The 18,944-nt window shown below is 40.6% G+C and overlaps 1 protein-coding gene across 3 annotated transcripts in view; it reads right to left on the bottom strand.

The window, feature by feature from the left end:
• dmd (dystrophin) overlaps positions 1-18,944 on the bottom strand; it is a 284,148-nt gene that overhangs the window by 182,479 nt on the left and 82,725 nt on the right. For all 3 annotated transcript variants that reach the window (XM_040014765.1, XM_040014766.1, XM_040014767.1), the window contains exons 3-8: positions 15,111-15,203; positions 12,733-12,813; positions 10,955-11,047; positions 8,900-9,001; positions 7,744-7,814; positions 4,312-4,430 (exon numbers count right to left, since the gene is read on the bottom strand). In XM_040014765.1, coding sequence (XP_039870699.1) covers positions 4,312-4,430; positions 7,744-7,814; positions 8,900-9,001; positions 10,955-11,047; positions 12,733-12,813; positions 15,111-15,203 — 559 coding nt within the window. The remainder of the gene's footprint in view (positions 1-4,311; positions 4,431-7,743; positions 7,815-8,899; positions 9,002-10,954; positions 11,048-12,732; positions 12,814-15,110; positions 15,204-18,944) is intronic.

Genomic DNA, 18,944 nt, shown 5'->3' with positions numbered 1-18,944 from the left:
TTTTTTGAAGAAGTAAGTATATAATTAACTGCCCAACATTGGTCATTACTGTATTTGCAGACAGAGTTACAGACTCTCTCCCAGACCACAGACTCATCATACAAGTCAGAGCTTTATAATATATAAAAAAAGAAAGTTGTGTTTTCAAAATTGGAGTTGAAGTTATTTTTCCTTCCAATAGTGTTAACATGCTGCAGGTCATGAACAAGATTATTTTAATTTTCATTGTAAGTGGGCTAAAGCAGTTAATTAAAAGTAGTCTAACATAAATGCTGTAATTTGATTATTTTAATAAGCTCAGGGGTTTTGTGTGCTCGCTCAGACACATGAAAAATTAGAGGGAACATTGCTTACACGCCTCATTCTTCAGTTATCACAAACTTGGGTGTCCACTCCGCCCACCTGCCGGAGAGGGAGATGTTAAAACCACAACAACCTTTTACAGCTGAGGGGTAAAAAGCTGTTGATTATATTTACTAAGTCTATTCATCCATCCATCCATCCATCCCCAGGTTTACCCTGGGGCCTCCTCCAGATAAAACATGTCAGGAAAACCTCACCCAGGAGGCTTTCTTGTCAGATGCCTGAATCACTATGATGATGTGGAGGTACCCTATCCTTTGGAGAAAGCTCATTTCCAAAGCTTGTATCCACAATCTCATTCTTTCAGTGATTATCAAAGTTTGTGATCATAGGTGAGAGTAGGGGTAAATGGACAGCTTTGCTTTTATGCTCACCTATTACTCACTGGACCAGTGCAGCAACTGCTTCACTGCAGCTACATCCCCAATTCGTCTGTCAGTCTACCTTATCCTTCTTCCCTCACTCATAAACAAGATACTTCAGCTCCTCAATTTGGGGCTTGGACCCGGAGTGGGCACCTTTTCTGCCTGAGGACCACGGCTTCAGACACGTCGCTGCACACCCAGCTATATACCACATTATCCAAAAAAACAAAACAAAACAGAGATGAGATTCTGAGGCCACCAAATGTGGAAGCCTTCTGCCACTTGGTTTTGTCTCGAAATTCTATCGATAAAAATTATGAACAAAATGTTTGAAAGGTACTCTGTATCATGCATTTGCTGTTGGTGAGCTATTAGTTTGCAGTTGACTAGTCTCAAGTTGGCTTCCATTCAATCTGTTTGTGATTTCATGGTAACTGTGACAAACTGGTAATAAATACAAATCCATCTTTTGTAAATGTGTTGCTATCTACATACACAACTTATATTTAGAGAAGTTCTATCCTATCTTTACTCTAGTATGATTGAGCCATTGAGTATGATTGGGCATTTCATACTAACAATCACCAATAACACAAATGTCTCAAATGTTAATTTTACCCTGTTAGGGATTATAATCTACAGACCGCCAATCATCATCTTCTACCTGCTCCCTTTAGGAGTCGCCACACCAGATCATCTGCCACCATTTCACCCTCTTCTGTCACAGCAACACTCTGCATGTCCTCCTCTGCTACATACATGAGCCTCCTTTGAGATCCTTTCCCCTCCTGTCTGTAACCCCATTACTAGAGGTAGGAATCAAGAAAATTGTTCTCTATAAGAACCAGTTCCAGTGATCCAATTCTTGGAATTCTTAGTCTGCTTATCTATCGATCCCGCTTATTGGTTCCAGTTACACTGGAAATTTTGCTGTTAGCACTTTGGCTCTTTGTAAGCATCTGCACAGACAATATCCTATAATGCTAAGCTAGCCAAGAACCCAGAATGAAAGCTGAGGGAAAGCTAACCCCCGCAGGCAGACGCTGAACTTCAACAGGTAACAAACTGATGACGACAAAGTAGAACAGAATCGCTCTGAAGTTTCTTTGTGCTATTTTTTGTGTGATTACCTAAATACTAAGAGAAAGTTAACACGTGTCCTCATTAGAATATGGATTTGTGTTGGTGTGTGGGGCCTCAGGTTTACGTTATTAAACAGTAATTATGACACAGTGTGTTTCAGATACTTTACAGAGTAACATGAAAGTAATGTAACAAGTAATATAATGAATTACTTTCTCCTTGGAGTAATTATGTAGTGTACTGCATTACTTTGAGGAAAAGAGTGTTCTTTGTAATATGTGTAATAATTACTTTTTGTGAGTAACGACCCTAACGCTGATCACAACGCTGATCACAAAGAAGGGAGATACCTCCAATATGCAAACACAACAAGAATCAATAAGGAATCTAACTGATTAGTGATTTCTATAATGGAATGGAAATCACTGATTAGTGATTTCCATTCCATGGACTGCTAAATTCTTATCAATTCTTATCAATGCCACCCCTGCTGTCCCTATGCAGTACGACGGAGCCTCTCTTGACACCTTGTCATGTGATTTCTCTAGAGGCACAAAGACAGTGAAACTCTTTGTGATCTTCTCTATAGTTTATTCTCTTATCTGGAACACTTTAAGATATCTCGATTGATTACTTTCTGCCTCAGAAGAGACAATGACAGCGACTGTTTTAATAAGCAAACTCACTAATGATCACATTTTTGGAATAATCTTTGACCCAGGCTTTATTCTCTCTAACTTTACCAGACCAGACCATTCCAGCTTTATTTGTAAAGCACTTTAAAAACAACATCAATGGACCTAACTGATGAATAATAAATATGTACAAACAGATAGGAATCAAAAAGCCACAGAACAAGAACAAGTGCCATACTAAAAAACAAAATAAAATAAAAAATCAATTAAATTACATAAACATCCCACATGATGTCAAAGGCCGAGGAAAAGAGATTTAAGAAGAGATTTAAAAACAGACAGAGAAGAGGCTTGTCTGAGGTGTAAAGGCAAATCATTCATATTTTAGGAGCTGTAACAGTGAAGACACGTCTCCTCTTAGCTTATGCTTAGTTTGAGGAGCAGCTGATCAACTGACCTGAGATAAAAGGACGGTTGTAGCATCTCAGAGCGATAGGGTGGGGCGAGATGATTAAGGGCATTAAAAGCAAATAAAATAATTTAAAAGTTAATTCATGGGCAGCCAGTGGAGTGAGGCTAAAATGGGAGAAACATACTCAAATTTCTGCATGTGAAAAGATCTGAGGCTCTGTCCTGTACCAACTGTAGTGATTGAGGAGCCAATAACCTCTACATAAAGTGTATTACAGTAATCCAGCAGAGAGTAACAAAGGTGTGGATTACTGTCTCAAAGTGCTGCTGAGAAAGCTTTATGCTGGCCAAGTGCCTCAACTGGAAAAGGCTCAATTTTGCCACTGCCCTGATTTGACTGTCAAATTTCAGCGTCCACCTCAACCCAGAGGTTTGTAATAGTCGGCTTGATGTACTGAACAAAGGAACACAGCTCGACAAAAAGGGTCCGAGTCGTACGCCCAAACACCATCACTTCTGTTTTTCCCTCATTAAAATTGAAAACATTAAGAGCCATTATGTCTCCAAGACACCTGAGCAGCAGTCTAGAAGAAAACGCTTCATTACTTTTAGGAGGGACAAAAATCTTGGTATCGTCCACGTAACAGTGTAATGAAATACAATACGTTCTTACTGTGGAACCAAGTTGGAGCTGGTAGAAGAAAAGAGGAGGGAGCCTAAAACTGAGCCCTGTGGAACTCCACACGAGAAAGGAGCAGAGGCTTCAAAGGCTAGCACAGAAGGTTTGATCCAGTAAAACTTCATGATCGATTGTGTCAAACCCATCGTTTAAATCTCAAAGTATAAAAACAACACAGTCACCAGAGTCGATAGCTAAAAACATGTGGTTAAAAACTCTTAAATGAGATGTTTCAGTGATGTGTAAGATTCTGAAACCGGACTTGAAACCTCTAGAATGGTATTCTCTTCCAAAAAGGCCGTTCACTGATTGAAAATGATCTCCAGAAATTTAGAAAGAAAAGGAAGCTTCGCTTAGATAGGCCTGTAGCTAGTGAGAACTGTGATCCAGAGATGTTTTTAAGCAGAGGTTGAACGACTGCATGTGAACAGAAGGCCCTACAGTATGGAGAATCTCTTTAGACAGTCAAGGAGGGACAGTATCATTTGGTGACTTCTTCAGACTGAAGAGTGATAAAGTGTTTCTCCCACTGATAACGCTATGTCTAGATCAACAGAATCAACTTTTTGGGGTTTTCTCACCTGGACGATTGAGCATGTATCCAGAAAGTTTAAACTGGTTTCAAGACGGCGTAAATTGGGCAATGATGGATGCCACAGATGATAACACATTTTGTGATGAAAGTATTTGTTAGGAGGCATTCCTGGTATTATTGTGCAAAACCTGTCAACAAAGTTTCCCTTGACAGTAAGGTAATAGGTGAGCATGTAGTTACCCTCAGGGTCCAGTAGCCTCTCTATCCCCAGGTGTTGCTCTGCCTTACTGAAGGCATGTTCCAGTCGGTCGACTGCCGAGGTCTTCTTCTCCACAGAGCTCCAATCAAAAAGTTCAGGCCTGGCAAGATGAAAGAAAATCGGTAGGTATCATACACACCTTTTATCAATAAAAACCCTTGCATTCCTCAGTATTTTGTAGTGCTTTAAGGAAATTAGTAACGTGTTAATAGGAAACAAATATCCTACAGCTTATGCAGCTGGGTTTATTTTTGAGTCCTGGAAGTTTATTTGCTGTGGAGTAATATTTTAATGAGATTCACACTCTCATTCACCACATTTTCCCCCACAGCGAACAATAAAAACAGACTTTTATAATGCAAAATAGCATGTTGGAAAATTCTGAGTGAAAACTCCTCCACTGTGCCATTATGTTCATGGTGATGCTTTTTGTTTCCCACTCTGTGTTCTTGTAAGATTTACTTATTTAATTTAAACTCAATCATTCATTCATGTTAGAACTATCACTTTATTTCCTGTAAAAGCTTAGTCCTACTCATGTACACTAATATCAATAGTGTATATGAGTAATGATGAAAAGAAAATGTGAACCAAATGCACTGCAGGGTCCTTTCTGTAATTTAATGATAATTTATGCTGACTACCTTGATTAAACTTAATCAGCTTCTCATCTGCATCATATTAATAGCAATAACTTTATCAGATACACGTCTCCCTGTTATTAATCTACACCAGGATACGTCTATCAGCTAGTTTTCTGATTGGGCAGCAATGCACACTCTGTTGCAGTGATTGCCGAAGTGTAGGCTGTGAAGGTGCAGGTGGTGGTGGTGGTGGTGTCTTTACTGCAGGTGGGCTGCAGTAAACAGAAATTTAGTTAGAATAGAATAAAAAATAACAATTTGAGGTGGTAAGTTGGTTATAGTACTCGTTATTCTTACTCTATGAACAATTTCAATCTGGTTTCCGCCCCAATCATAGCACAGAAACTGCTCTGCTAAGGATTACTAATGACCTTCTGATGGCAGCTGATTCTGGTCCCCTATCCATCCTCATCCTTCTGGATCTTAGTGCGGCGTTTGACACCATGTCTCACAATATCCTGAGGGTGAAGTGCTCTATTGGAGTGATACTGTACTATGAGGTCTTTAAGATAAGATCGGGTCTGATTATTCAAGACCTCGTATATTTTTTCTACATACGTGCTTTCTATCTAACATTCACACACATTCATAATTTGATGGATGAATTGAAGAATAACTTGGGGTTAGTATCTGGCCCAAGGATGCTTTGCATGCAGACTAGACAACTACCAACTTTCCAATTAGTAGCTGACCCGCTCTACGTTCTGAGCTACAGCCACCCCGTAGTACAAGGCTGAGGGTACCGCTGAGTGCCGCTAGTTTATTCTTGAGCTTATGAATGAGTTCCTAGCAACTCATTTCTTACTCCACTAACCATGGAAAAAGAAATTAGACTAACCAACTAGTCTGATGATTTTCAGATAGTTTACTGTGTTTTTCTTCTGAAAACTGTTGCTTCCTAAAGTTAAAAATAAGGCAAAAGAAATGCTAACTTAAAAAAACTACAAACAATGTCTTAATGCATGGATGATTCCCAGGTATGGATAAATGTTCAGTTCCTCTGGAGATGATGGTCCATGACACAAATGTTTTATCAGTCATTTAAGTGATTTCAGTATTCAGTCTCATGGGTGAGTGATGGAAAGTTTCTCCAACAGAACACACTTGCCCAGTTGAACTGAATCCACTTTTTAAAGAAACAGTTGTTAGATGCTGACATGCTTACTAAAACTGAGCCCTTTCACTGATTACAGATGAGCCTCCCAACACCCAAACTCTTGTCTGTTATTTACATTTTTAATTTCTCCTATTTGAAATTAGCTGGATCTTGTAAGTATAAAGACTAACAATCAACTTTGATCAAAAATAAAATTTAAAAACCCCATGCTTAGTCCTCACTCTTACATGAGGACTAAGACTTTATTTTACAGCATAACAACTTTGAGCAGAAGGTGCAGAAGAGCCAAAATGTAATATCACAATATGATGACACATGCTATTGTTTCAGGAAACTGTACAGTTGGATGTATTACTTCAGTAAAATAGCACAGGGATGTAAAGTAGAAAGGGACAGATTTCTGGCTGATCCTAATGAGTGGGCGTTGCAGCACGAAGGATGTAACGTCGATGTAAAGCGCTGAGGTTTGTCTCTTTGTCATGATTAAGCCATTATCAGCTTCCTGGTTAGGCCAGTCCTGTGCTTTGTCAGCCTTATCCCACTTGACATCAAATCATGTACTTGTGAAAACAGAAAACGCTGGGAAAGAGACGCTGAAGTGTGAAGGGGAACAGAGAGAAGAGTCGGGTTAGAGCTCGGATGGTTTACATGTGAAATGCAGAAAAGAAAAAAGAAGAAAGGGGGAAATTCAAACTACGAAACAGTGAGGTTCACTTTATTATTAGAGCAGCCTCAAGGTCATTATGAAAATGAATAAACAACATTGTTGAAATACTGTAAATAAAGTAAAATACAAGCAGTTGTTTACTACATATAGATGCTGATGCAACTGCTAGGTTACTTCAAAATATACTGCATTAAATGATAATGCACGCGGAACTTTATGATACGCCAAAACTCTGTTTGAGGACATGTTCTTCAATGGGATCGCCCTGAATTTGAATTGAATACCCCTGGTTTAGATTCTAAGTAATGTTATTTTTCTTTCTCTCAATGAAGAAACTATCATATTTATAGGTTCATTTTAAGTTTGGCATCAAACTCAGAGGCAGATAGTTGGGTAAGAAATGCAAATCACTAGAGGGCAGGGATAGCTCAGTAGGTAGAGTGGTGGCCCCATGATCGGAAGGTCGGGGGTTCGACTCCACTGAACGGTTACCCTGAGGTACCCCTGAGCAAGGTACCATCCCTGGGCGCTGCATTGGTGGCTGCCCACTGCTTCACTGGGTGGATGGGTTAAATGCAGAGGAGCAATTTCCCTATGGGGCCTAACACATACACATTACATTAGAGACCAGAGTTTAGATGCAGATTCAGGAATGTGGGTCCAGGAAGGACTTGCTCCGCCCATTTAATTCTGGAAAAACAATAACTGCTTCAGCAGTGGCAGCATTGGGATGTTGGTCTTTTTACTTGGCTGGCTGCATCTTTTCATATACAATAATTTTTGAACCTTTTTCTCAGGACAGCATTAGCATCTTCCATGTCTAAAATATATCTCTTTAGTGCAATGACTATATTTGCTCTACTATCCCTTTGAAAGTCTGTCTATCCACTTCTCCTGTGTTAAATCTTCATCTGAACACACACACACACACACACACACACACACACACACACACACACACACACATACACGCACACACACATACCTGTGGCTATGGATGAGGGCATTGAAAGCCAGTCCATCATTCCAGCTACTGGAGAAGTTAACCACATTGACCTGAGGACAGAGATAATGGATATTCAAGAACCAACCTGAGAAAGCAGTTTGACATTTAAGAGTGGGAATACTGTCATCCAAATACTGTTTACATTTCCAGAGATAGATTAAAGACATCTTTTCGCTCTCAATTTCAGTGAATGGATCAAAAATTTAATACATGAAATGATTGTCTACGGGGGCAAAAAGGGTTTAAAACTGAATATATAGCTAAAAAAACATACTAAGAAGTCAACTTAGTGACAGTGGCTATTCCTGTCAAGCACTTCGTATAACGAAGTCAAATGGGAACCATTGAAAGTTGTAACCACCAAGTACCTGCTGAGGGTACTTGGGTACTTATGATTTTGCCCTCAAAGAATTTATCGATTATTCCTTGGCTCAGAGCCTCCAACAACCCTTAGAACATGTTTAATAGCCTGTCTGGCAGCTTCGCGTTGACAATTATGCTCTGAATGCACTGTTGTGCCTAACATACTTGCTTTTCCAAGACCACCTTTATAAATTCTCTATATTATTTCTGTTGTTATTCTTTTTAATCTGTTTATTTACTAATTTGTCTTATTATTATTTCTATTATTACTCACACTACACGTGCAATTTAAGAATGTCAAAGCTGACATACATGGAAAGAAAAAAGGGACAGAAAGAAAAAACAAAGGGGGAAAAAGGAGAAATGTTATAGGACAGAGCAGGATTGGAAAGCGCAATCGGCTGGCAACTGCTGCAACTGTAAGGAAAACCATCAATAACATAAACAAAAAATAAATAAATTTTGTTGTGTTCTGTGTATCTGTCTTTGTCCACAGATGGACTTCATAATCAGGGTGAGTTGACACAATAACGGTCCTCCGGGGGCCAGAGGCAGACCCAGGAGACCCGGGCCATCCCCAGCCCCCCAGAGTACTAAAGACCTTTCTTTCATACTCTATGAAAATAAATAAATTTGAAAGTGCAGACTGCCATTACTTACACGTACTTGAGCACTCAGTTACAGGGTGGTAACTGTAGTAACTATGGGAGACAGCTATTCGAACATGATCCAGTGTGTCAGCCTGAGGTTAAGACTGAGTAAAGGAACATACCTGAGGATACTGGCGTGTATTCTGACGAACCCAACTCAGCAGAATCTTCTCACTGTTAGTCTGCTGTAGGCCCTCCATCACATCCTTCATCACATCCTTAACCTGCACACAGGAATACAAAACAAGGCTGGTACAAAAACTTAATTAAGATGCATAAACCTTTAGCACCCCACTCTATAACCCTCACCACTACCTTTCCTGGATATTTTGGACATTGGTGGGGTTTTTCCTAAGTCACTAGGCTAACAACCACGTGACTGGACTAACATTATTCAGTTAATAGGCTTGAGGGTCCTGCGCAGCATCTTAGCTGTTCCTGTGACTGCACTCCACTGAGCAGAGATCTCCGATGTTGTTCCCGGGACCTGCTGGATCCACTCGCCTAGCTTGGGAGTCACCGCACCTAGTGCTCCGATTACCACGGGGACCACCGTTACCTTCACCCTCCACATCCTCTCGAGCTCTTCTCTGAGCCCTTGGTATTTCTCCAGCTTCTCGTGTTCCTTCTTCCTGATGTTGCTGTCGTTGGGAACCACTACATCGATCACTACGGCCGTCTTCTTCTGTTTGTCTACCACCACTATGTCCGGTTGGTTAGCCACCACCATTTTGTCCGTCTGTATCTGGAAGTCCCACAGGATCTTAGCTCGGTCATTCTCCACCACCCTTGGGGGCATCTCCCATTTTGACCTCGGGACTTCCAGGTTATACTCGGCACAGATGTTCCTGTACACTATGCCGGCCACTTGGTTATGGCGTTCCATGTATGCCTTGCCTGCTAGCCATGATTAGTGCCTCTGTGGTGTCTTTTAGTCCAGCTTTGTCCAGCCACTGGTAGGATTTCTGGATGGCAGCCACCTCCTCTATCTGCCGGTGGTACATACCGTGCAGGGGCCTGTCCTTCCATGATGGTTCCTTCTCTTACACCTCTTTCTTAGGTTTTTGCTGCCTGAGGTATTCGCTCGGTCAGTTGGGGCCATCCTCCTGATGTATTCATGGATGTTCGCTGCCTCATCCTGGACTATGGTGCTGACACTCACCAGTCCCCGGCCCCCTTCCTTCCGCTTAGCGTACAGCCTCAGGGTGCTGACTTGTGGTGAAACCCCCCATGCATGGTCAGGAGCTTCCTTGTCTCAATGACAGTGGTTTCTATCTCCTCCTTTGGCCAGCTTATTATTCCAGCAGGGTACCTGGTCACAGGCAGGGCGTAGGTGTTGATAGACAGGATCTTGTTCTTACTGTTCAGCTGACTCCTCAGGACTTGCCTGACCCTCAGCAGGTACTTGGTGGTTGCAACTTTCAATGGTTCCCATTTGCCTGTGGCATCCCCAGGTCGGTCCACTAGTAGCTGGTGTGTTGAGACTCGACTCGTACTACGGTGTTATTACAATTCACAGTAAATACTAATAACTTTGTTCTTGTCAAGGGAACCCTCTAGCAGAGCTTTAAAGCTGAATTTGCCACTCAAAAGACCCTTTATCCATTTTGTTCCCCATCCACAGCATTACTGATGCCTTGCTGTCAGACCCCCTGAACTATGGGTGTCTGACAGCAAGTGTGTTTGCATTACTTGCACATCAAAAACAACTAGAGGTGTTACAAGGAATTTGTGTTAATTGTGTTAACTTTGAAGGCACTAAGTTACACAGAAAAATATTACTGACAATCAGATCCAGAAAGACACACCAGAAAAAGATTCACATAAATAAAACATGTATTTTCGCTTCGAAAAGGCCTGTCTGAATACCTTGCCTTTCCACAGAAAATGTATATATACATACAACTGAGAGTTCAGAGAGCCTGCACAGCTCTGTTTCGTTGCATCAAATTCTTTTCCTCAGAGCAGTTCAGTATGAAAACTCATCATCAAGGTCAAGGTGAAAAGAAAAAGAAAGAACACTTAGACCAATAAGAAGCAACCTCAGACAACAAAAGGCAACAAAAAGTAAAGTTAAACTAAATGGAGGCAGCTTTAAAGTATCAATGTAATAGTGTCTTCAAATGCTGACAAATCCAGGGGAGGACGTACACGTACGAGCATACACTAACACATACCTGCCAGTGGAGAATGATGCTCCAGATGAGCCCAAGAATCAGTTTGTGATTCCCATCGACGATGTCCGCTGCCCCAATATTCACTAATTCCACCTGGAGATGGGATGTGGGAAGCACACAAATCACAAGTGATTTCCACAATTTTAGGAAGGTCGTCTTACCTACTCTCACCTCCATTGTGGTGGTGACTCTTTAAAATGAAGCCATGTTTTCTTGTGAACTTAAACTTGCACGTAACAAAATCAGTCCTAGTATTTAAATGTGGGCATTAATTACACATAGTAGTGTGGTTATGATCAGACATCACAGATGGCACAGACATTGCACTATTACAACAGGGAGGGATGACTCTTGGTTATCTGATTACAGATGGATACCAGTAAACTACTAGTTGCCATGCAAAACTAATAAAAAGGATCTGTTGTGTGTCAGGTTTGTGTGATCCAGCCATTATTACGTTGGAATTTTTTCCTTTCTTTTTCCTTTTATGTTTTGTTTCTTCGTAGTGATTTTCAACAACAAAAAGATGAGAGCTGGAGTAAATCTGTGGATCTGCAAAATTGTTGTGTGTCCATCCATCCTCTTCTGCTTATCCTAATCGGGGTGGCTAGAGCCTAAGGCAAGAGTACACCCTGTACAGGTCAGCAGCCTGTCGCATGGCTAACACAGAGAGACAGACAACCATTGCCACTCACATTCACACCTATGGGCAACAGTCACCAACTGACCTAAACGCACTAAATGCATGTCTTTGGAGGAAGCCGGAGTACCCGCACAGAATGCATGCAAACACCGCACAGGAAGGCCACGGCCAGATGGTGGGGGTGAACTCAGGAACTTCTTGCTGCAAGGCAACAGTGGCAACCACAATGCCAACCACCACGCTGCCGTGCTGTTTCCTATATGTTAATCACTATTAAAAGTGCTGACTTTCATCTTTATTTGTATCATCCTTTAATAAAATAGAAAAATTATTATATATTATCACATATTCTTTCTATACATTAATAAGGTAACTGAAGATGGGGAAATAACTATTTTTTAAAAATGTCCAGACAAAAACACATTACCTATGTTATTGAATGAAGCAAAATAGTACTTGGTGGAGAAACATTTGTTGGCAAGCACAGCAGTAAGATGTTCCTCGTAGGTCACTTGGCCCACTCCTCTTTACAAAAACGCTCTAAATCCTTTAGGTTTATTGGCTGCCACTTGACAACTCGGAGCTCCAACTCCTATAACAGATTGCAGATTGGATTAAGGTGTAAAGACGGGCTAGGCCGCTCCATGACCTTAATCTGCTGCTTTTTTTTTAAACCGTTGTCCTGTACCCTTAGCAGATGACTCCACCTGCATGTTTGATTGTAAGGATGCTGGTATTTGTGTCATACCCAGCATTTCTCCTCCTCCAAACATGGCAGTTGATACCAAATAGCTTAATTTTGGTTTTATTTGACCACGGCGCTCTCTCCCATGCCTTCTCTGAATCATTTACACTGGCTAACATAAGATGGACCTGTATATGTGTCATCTTGAGCGGGGAGACCTTACAGGTGATAGATTTCACTCTGTTAACAGTCACACAGTCATAACACAGTCATAACACAATATTTAAAAAGAGCTCACTCTTAAACAGTAGCAGTATTAATCCATATAACACTCAGCAGTTTCATTGATTTCACTCTGCTGATTGTAAAGTTAGATTTATTTAATGTAATTGATGCAAGAAAACCAATATAATTATGTACATTTACATCTTTATAGCAGTGCATACTCACATTGTTCTTCTGTAAGATCTGCAGAGCTCGGTTGACATTGTTTAGCGAGTGAACGCGCGTGAATCCCCTTTCCAACTTCACCTATGTGCGCACACACACACACACACACACACACACGCACGCACGCACGCACACACACACACACACACACACGCACACACACACACACACACACACAGAGAATGATTGTGGGCATTTCTAAAACGGGTGATGAAAATTTCAAATGGTTACACCTTCTGAGAAGCAGCAAGAGTCACTGATGAGCAGAGTGGGAAAAATACATGTTTTCAGTGTTAGGAGTAATAAATGGTCCTTTTTCAGTAGATATTAAAATCAAAACTACAGTCGGGATTAGGCGCTCTCCTGCACCGTCTACAGTGGGATCAGTGGATCGGCAACAAGTGATTGTGCCAAACAGAAATAATGGGCAGAGTGCTCTCCAACGTCATCTACACGTTGATTTTACCTATTATTTGGTTATGTTTAGATACTAATTTGATTGCACTGGTTTTGATATTTGTTGGGTTATCATCCAGTCGCCCTTCTTCTTCTAATATATATTCTTCCTCGATGTGAATCACATTTTAAAAAGCTAAATGTTTTCAGGATTCCAAGGTGACAACTTCTAGGTGATTTGAGATTTCATATTCATTTCATATTATGTGTCTTGCTTTCTCTTTATACTGAGATAGATGATTATACAGTTTCAATGATTGAAGTTAAGCTAAACACTATCTAGCTGTCTATGGTTTTATTCTCACTGAATGAATAATCAGAATCAGAATCAGAATCAGAATCAGAATACTTTATTAATCCCTGGGGGAAATTATTTTTTGTTACAGTGCTCCATTTTAAACCAACATTAAGACAAGACAGACAATACACTAACTAAGAATAGTACAATATATACATATATACACATACATACTTCACTCATAAATAAATAGTTGGAAAAGAAACATGTGTAGTTGTAGCAGCAAACAGTGTGTTAAGTGGATGCGTTGTACAGGGAGATGGCCACAGGCAGGAAAGATTTCCTGTGTCGTTCAGTGGTGCTTTTCGGTAATCTCAGTCTCTCACTGAACGTGCTCCTGTGACTGACCAGCATGTCATGGAGTGGGTGGGAGGTGTTATCCAACATTGTCTTTATCTTGGACAGCATCCGCCTCTCCGACACCACCTTGAGGGTGTCAAGCTCCATCCCCACAACATTACTGGCCTTACGGATTAGTTTATTAAGTCTGTTGGCATCTGTGACCCTCAGCCTGCTCCCCCAGCATGCAACAGCATAGAGGATCGCACTGGCCACAACAGACTCATAGAAAATCCTCAGCATTTTCTGGCATATGTTGAAGGACCTCAGTCGCCTCAAAAAATAGAGACGACTCTGGCCCTTCCTGTAAAGTGCTGTGGTGTTTTTAGCCCAGTCCAGTTTATTGTCAATGTGTACTCCAAGGTATTTATAGTCCTCCACGATGTCAACACTGACCCCCTGGATTGAAACAGGGGTCAAGTGTTTCCTGGTCTTCCTGAAGTCCACGATCAGTTCCTTGGTCTTTGCCACGTTGAGCTGCAGATGATTCTGCTCACACCACGTGACAAAGGAGTCGACCACAGCCCGGTACTCTATGATAGCACCTGCTATCATATGGCAAGAAGAACATTGTGCAGCTAACAGTGAACAGTAAGTGACTCTAGCCACAACAAGGTTAGAATTTAATATGTTATTTATATCTTATATTTAATATGTTATTTATATCTTATATTTAATATGTTATTCTGTTTTGGTCTTTTGTTTTTTTTAAACAACTATTTATTTATTACTTTTTAAAAATTCTGTTTCTTTTCGTCCAGGGCCGTGTGTACATCATTTCGTTCCACTTCATGTAAACATGCGATGCGAATGACAATAAAGCTCCTTGAATCCTGATATGGTGCTGTGTGGTTTGAATGACCTGTTCCCAATAAGTCATAATCCTGAACATGATCACCACATTGAAATTTTAACTGGCCCACTGACTCATTTATAAAGCTTTAATGGTGTCCATAGTTGTGTACACTGTCAGGTTTTAAAAACTGAACTTAAAATGGACATATTATGTCGTTTCTTAGTTTAGTTATATGTGCAGTGTTACAGTGATGGATGTTTATACAGTGGATGCTTACATAACTGACATTTCCAATAAAAGCCCAGGCATCAAACTGCTACAATGCTTCACTTCTGACTGTGTTTTTCTACTCTTGCATTTGTGTCCCAGTTCTGTCCTTGACATGTACTAATACAGCTATTCAAAAAACAACACTGTACAATGTAGAGTGTTGAAAAGAGCCAGTACATCGTCACAATGCAAGCACACTATATGTGTATATGTTCATACCAGCTCATGTCCTGTTAGTCCCTCCAGCAGCTCTAGCAGGCGTCGCCCATCACACAGGTCTGAGAACAGGTCCTCCACAGGTGGCTTCCCTGTCTAAAGCACAAATACATCAAATGAAAATAAGAATGTGGATTTGTGGCAGAGTGTGGTCTCCAGCTCCCCTGCAGAGGAGGGCTGATGTGTGGTGTGCTGTGGGTTTGGGGGCAGTGCCACGGTGGCTGGCAGGGCAGGTGGGATGTATTGACTAATTATGCCTTTCATGTTTTTTCATGTTTTTAGGAGCGTGCTGGGACTGGAGAGAGGACATCTGAAAAGCTACAAGCGTGAATTAGAGCTGGAAACAAAAATAAAACATTCACCTGCCCTTCAACGATGTGTGGTCTAGGCGTGTCACAGCAAGAATAACAACTTACATTTTCAAACTATGTACATTCCCAGTAGTATTTTCCTACTTTATACATTATTTCAAAAAAGAACCATAACATTGATAACTTCTAAAGATTATATTTCTGAGAAAAAAGTCAGAATTCTGAATGAATGAGCCTTTATTTGTCCGTTGCAGTTGCCTGAGATTACAGATTTCTGAGATTAATATCAGAAAAAAGTCAGAATTCTGACTTTTTTCTGAGAATTCTGGAAAAGAAAAAAAAGCCCACTCCCCCCCCCAAAGTGGCCCTAATCCTTTGCGTATTTGTCTGATGAGGAGCATGTGTTCTAAAAAAAATCATGCACCACTAAATGCAATAGTGTGCAAACAGTGTGCAAACCATTAAATTATTCCCTGGAGGACCAGGAGTGACAAAATAGCATATTTAATTATTTCATTTTGTCACTTTTGGCCCTCCATAGCCCTACTTGCTCAGAGGGCATAAGTATATAACCACTTCATTTGTGTTTATTCTACATACTAGCTGCTACTAGGCGAGTAATGATTTACTTTTTTCATGTTTGGTCAAAAGGAGGAACTGAAACTGGACACTAATGCTAACAAAACTCTGCTCTTTAGAAGTAAATGTTAATGGACAATTGTCATGATGTTGACCTAATAACAGATAGAGGTTTATTTATTTCCATTATTCCAGAGAGTACTTACACGAGCCTCTTTCCTAAATGTCAGTTTACTGAGCCAATTTCGGCACACATTAATATGCGTCAGTTGCTAGGGTTACATTTATTCACAGTACCACATTCATCTCTTGAGCGCAACACAGTCATAACTGTAACTGTGTCATTAATGATCCTCTGTACAGAGTCAACCTAAAGTGTGAAGCACTAACCACAGACTCCTCTGAAGACGCTGGCACAGGACATTCAATGGGCACAAAACAAATCAGATGCTGTCCGAGCACAACACAAACTTCAAACTTCTGTGTTACAGAATGAACTGGCACATCTCAAACATACTGTATCATATATCACTGTATCGCTCTGCATTTCTTGGGGCAGATCATCTATGTGGGAGAACAGTATCCCTTCTTACATATGGCAAGTGCCACTTGGCAAACATTTAAAATAGAAAGGAAACAGTTGAGGTTGAAGGTGCAGAAAGTGCCACAATCATGGCCAAAAATGTGGTCCTGAACTTGTAAAGTATATATAATGTACACTGTACTGTCACGTCTGGTGAAGCAGACGGCGTGGAGTGGCTGAGAATGAGGACCCAAGTACAGACAAACAAATGAATGAGAAGGTTTCAACCAAAGAATGAGCCTTTATTGGCCGCTGTGCCAAAACACAAAAGGAATCAGAAAGGGAACTAACAAAACCTAAACTGGGAGCAGCTAAACTAAAGAACACCGGAAACATGGAAAAATGTTACAAAAACCTTAGAACCGGGAACGAGGAACCAGAGACACGAAAACGCAGACGAAACACTGGGAAGACGCACAGGAGAAAATGCAGACACATATATACATGAAGAAATGAGGAAATGGCAGACAGGCAGGGAACACAGCTGACGCTAATCAGATGAGACAAAACCGGGAGGAAGCAAAAAAGAGTACATTGACATAGGACACGGACTTTCAAAGTAAAACAGGAAACACACGACAGCCACAGAGGCACGGAGCTGATACTGAACAGAGGGAACACTGAGTACAGGGACAGGAGTGGCATGAGACACGAATGACTGGGGAACAAGAAGACAGAACTAAACCTACACTAAACACGAGGGGCACAGGACCAAAACCTAAGAAATCACAAACCAAGAAGAACTGGAGAGCTAGAAATACAAAACAGAAACCAAAACACAAGCAGTCAAAAACCACGAGAAATCAAAGATCAATAATAATATAAAAGTCAAAACACTGGGTTACCAACACAGGACCATGACAGTTTCCCTATTTAGCAAAGCAACATTTGTACATAACGATTTATTTTAGAGTGGCATTTCATGTCCCTATTTTTTATTAAAAAAAAGAAAAAAGACAAAAATCTTAGAAGTATCTCAAAAGCAATGATAGCAGGAAGCTACATCTTTACTTTCTACAATAAAGGGATGATCGTCTGGTTCTGCCGAAGGTTTCTTCCTGTTAAAAGAGAGTTTTTCTTTCCCACTGTCGCCAAAGTGCTTGCTCATAGGGGGTCATATGGTTGTTGGTTTTTTTCTCTGTATGAATCATTGTAGGGTCTACCTTACAATATAAAGCGCCTTGAGGCGACTGTAGTTGTGATTTGGCGCTGTGTAAATAAAATTGAATTGAAAAAAAATTATTGAATCGTGGTGCTAGTGTGTTATACTAGTGAACAGAGTGTGAACTGTGTAGCTTCATACTGAAAAATTGCACAATGATACCTGAGCTGATGTTTGCTCTTTGCACAGCACAGGGGACACGGTGTAATTACAAATCAGCAGAAAAGGACTTCCAGGGAGCAAACTTAGAGAAGCACTGGAGGTGTCAAGGGTGTAACAAAAGCAGTTCAGCAGCTAGTCTCTAATCAGCCAGTCACGTGGCAGCAAGCCGCTGCTTTTACACATGTGAGTGAGAGAAAGAACGACCGCTGGCTGAACTGCACAGGCTGATATCAACAGAGAGAGAGTGTGTTGTAATTCATGCACTTATCTTTTAATAAGAAAATCAAACAGGCCTTCATCATTTTTTTATTAGAAATTGTGTTTGTTGCATTAATTGTTTGAATCATTGTTACTCTAACCACTTACTCAAGCTCTACAGCCAGAAACTGACTAAACTATTTCTACCGTTAATTAAATTAAAGTGTGAAAGCCTAAAAAAAATAACAGGTGAACTATTTGTTAACGATTTGTGTGACTTTTTTCCCCTGAGACTTGTGCTGTAATTATCTTAAACAAACCGCACAGGTTCACACAGGATCTAATATAACCAATCATGCCCTAAGAAAAGGTTTAGGCAGTCACGATGGGGCCCATGTTAAAGTGAACCTGGCACCCTGGGCCATGCTGCCATAGATTTTGGTCATGGGTAACTGTTAGCTAACTAGCCGTGACATTAGTTTTAGCTTGGGTATTTGACACATTCAGTCCAAAAAGCAGTGTCTTCGTGCTCAGTGTGCCCCAGTGTCAGAACTACAGATGACTGTTAGTTCATCTCTGTCCTCAAAAACACAGCACTGTTACTGTGTTTTAATGGCATAAAACACAAGCCACCTTCAGTACCTTTGTGCTTATTTACTACACTCACTTAAAATCCATTCCAGATTACACTTGACAAAGATAGAAGCACTACTTTTATGTTTTATTGTGTATTATCAGTAGCTTATGTTTCATGTGACTCACATTTAATTCTATTACTGCCCTACACACACTTCTGCGCCTGCATTTCTAGTTCTCAGGGAAAGATTTTCCACATCTTAAAA

This window comes from Simochromis diagramma, unplaced genomic scaffold (genome assembly GCF_900408965.1).
Source record: "Simochromis diagramma unplaced genomic scaffold, fSimDia1.1 OVJJ01000165.1, whole genome shotgun sequence".
NCBI classification, from domain to species: domain Eukaryota; kingdom Metazoa; phylum Chordata; class Actinopteri; order Cichliformes; family Cichlidae; genus Simochromis; species Simochromis diagramma.
Note: the sequence above shows the minus strand (reverse complement) of the source record. Positions and strands in the feature narration are given on the sequence as shown.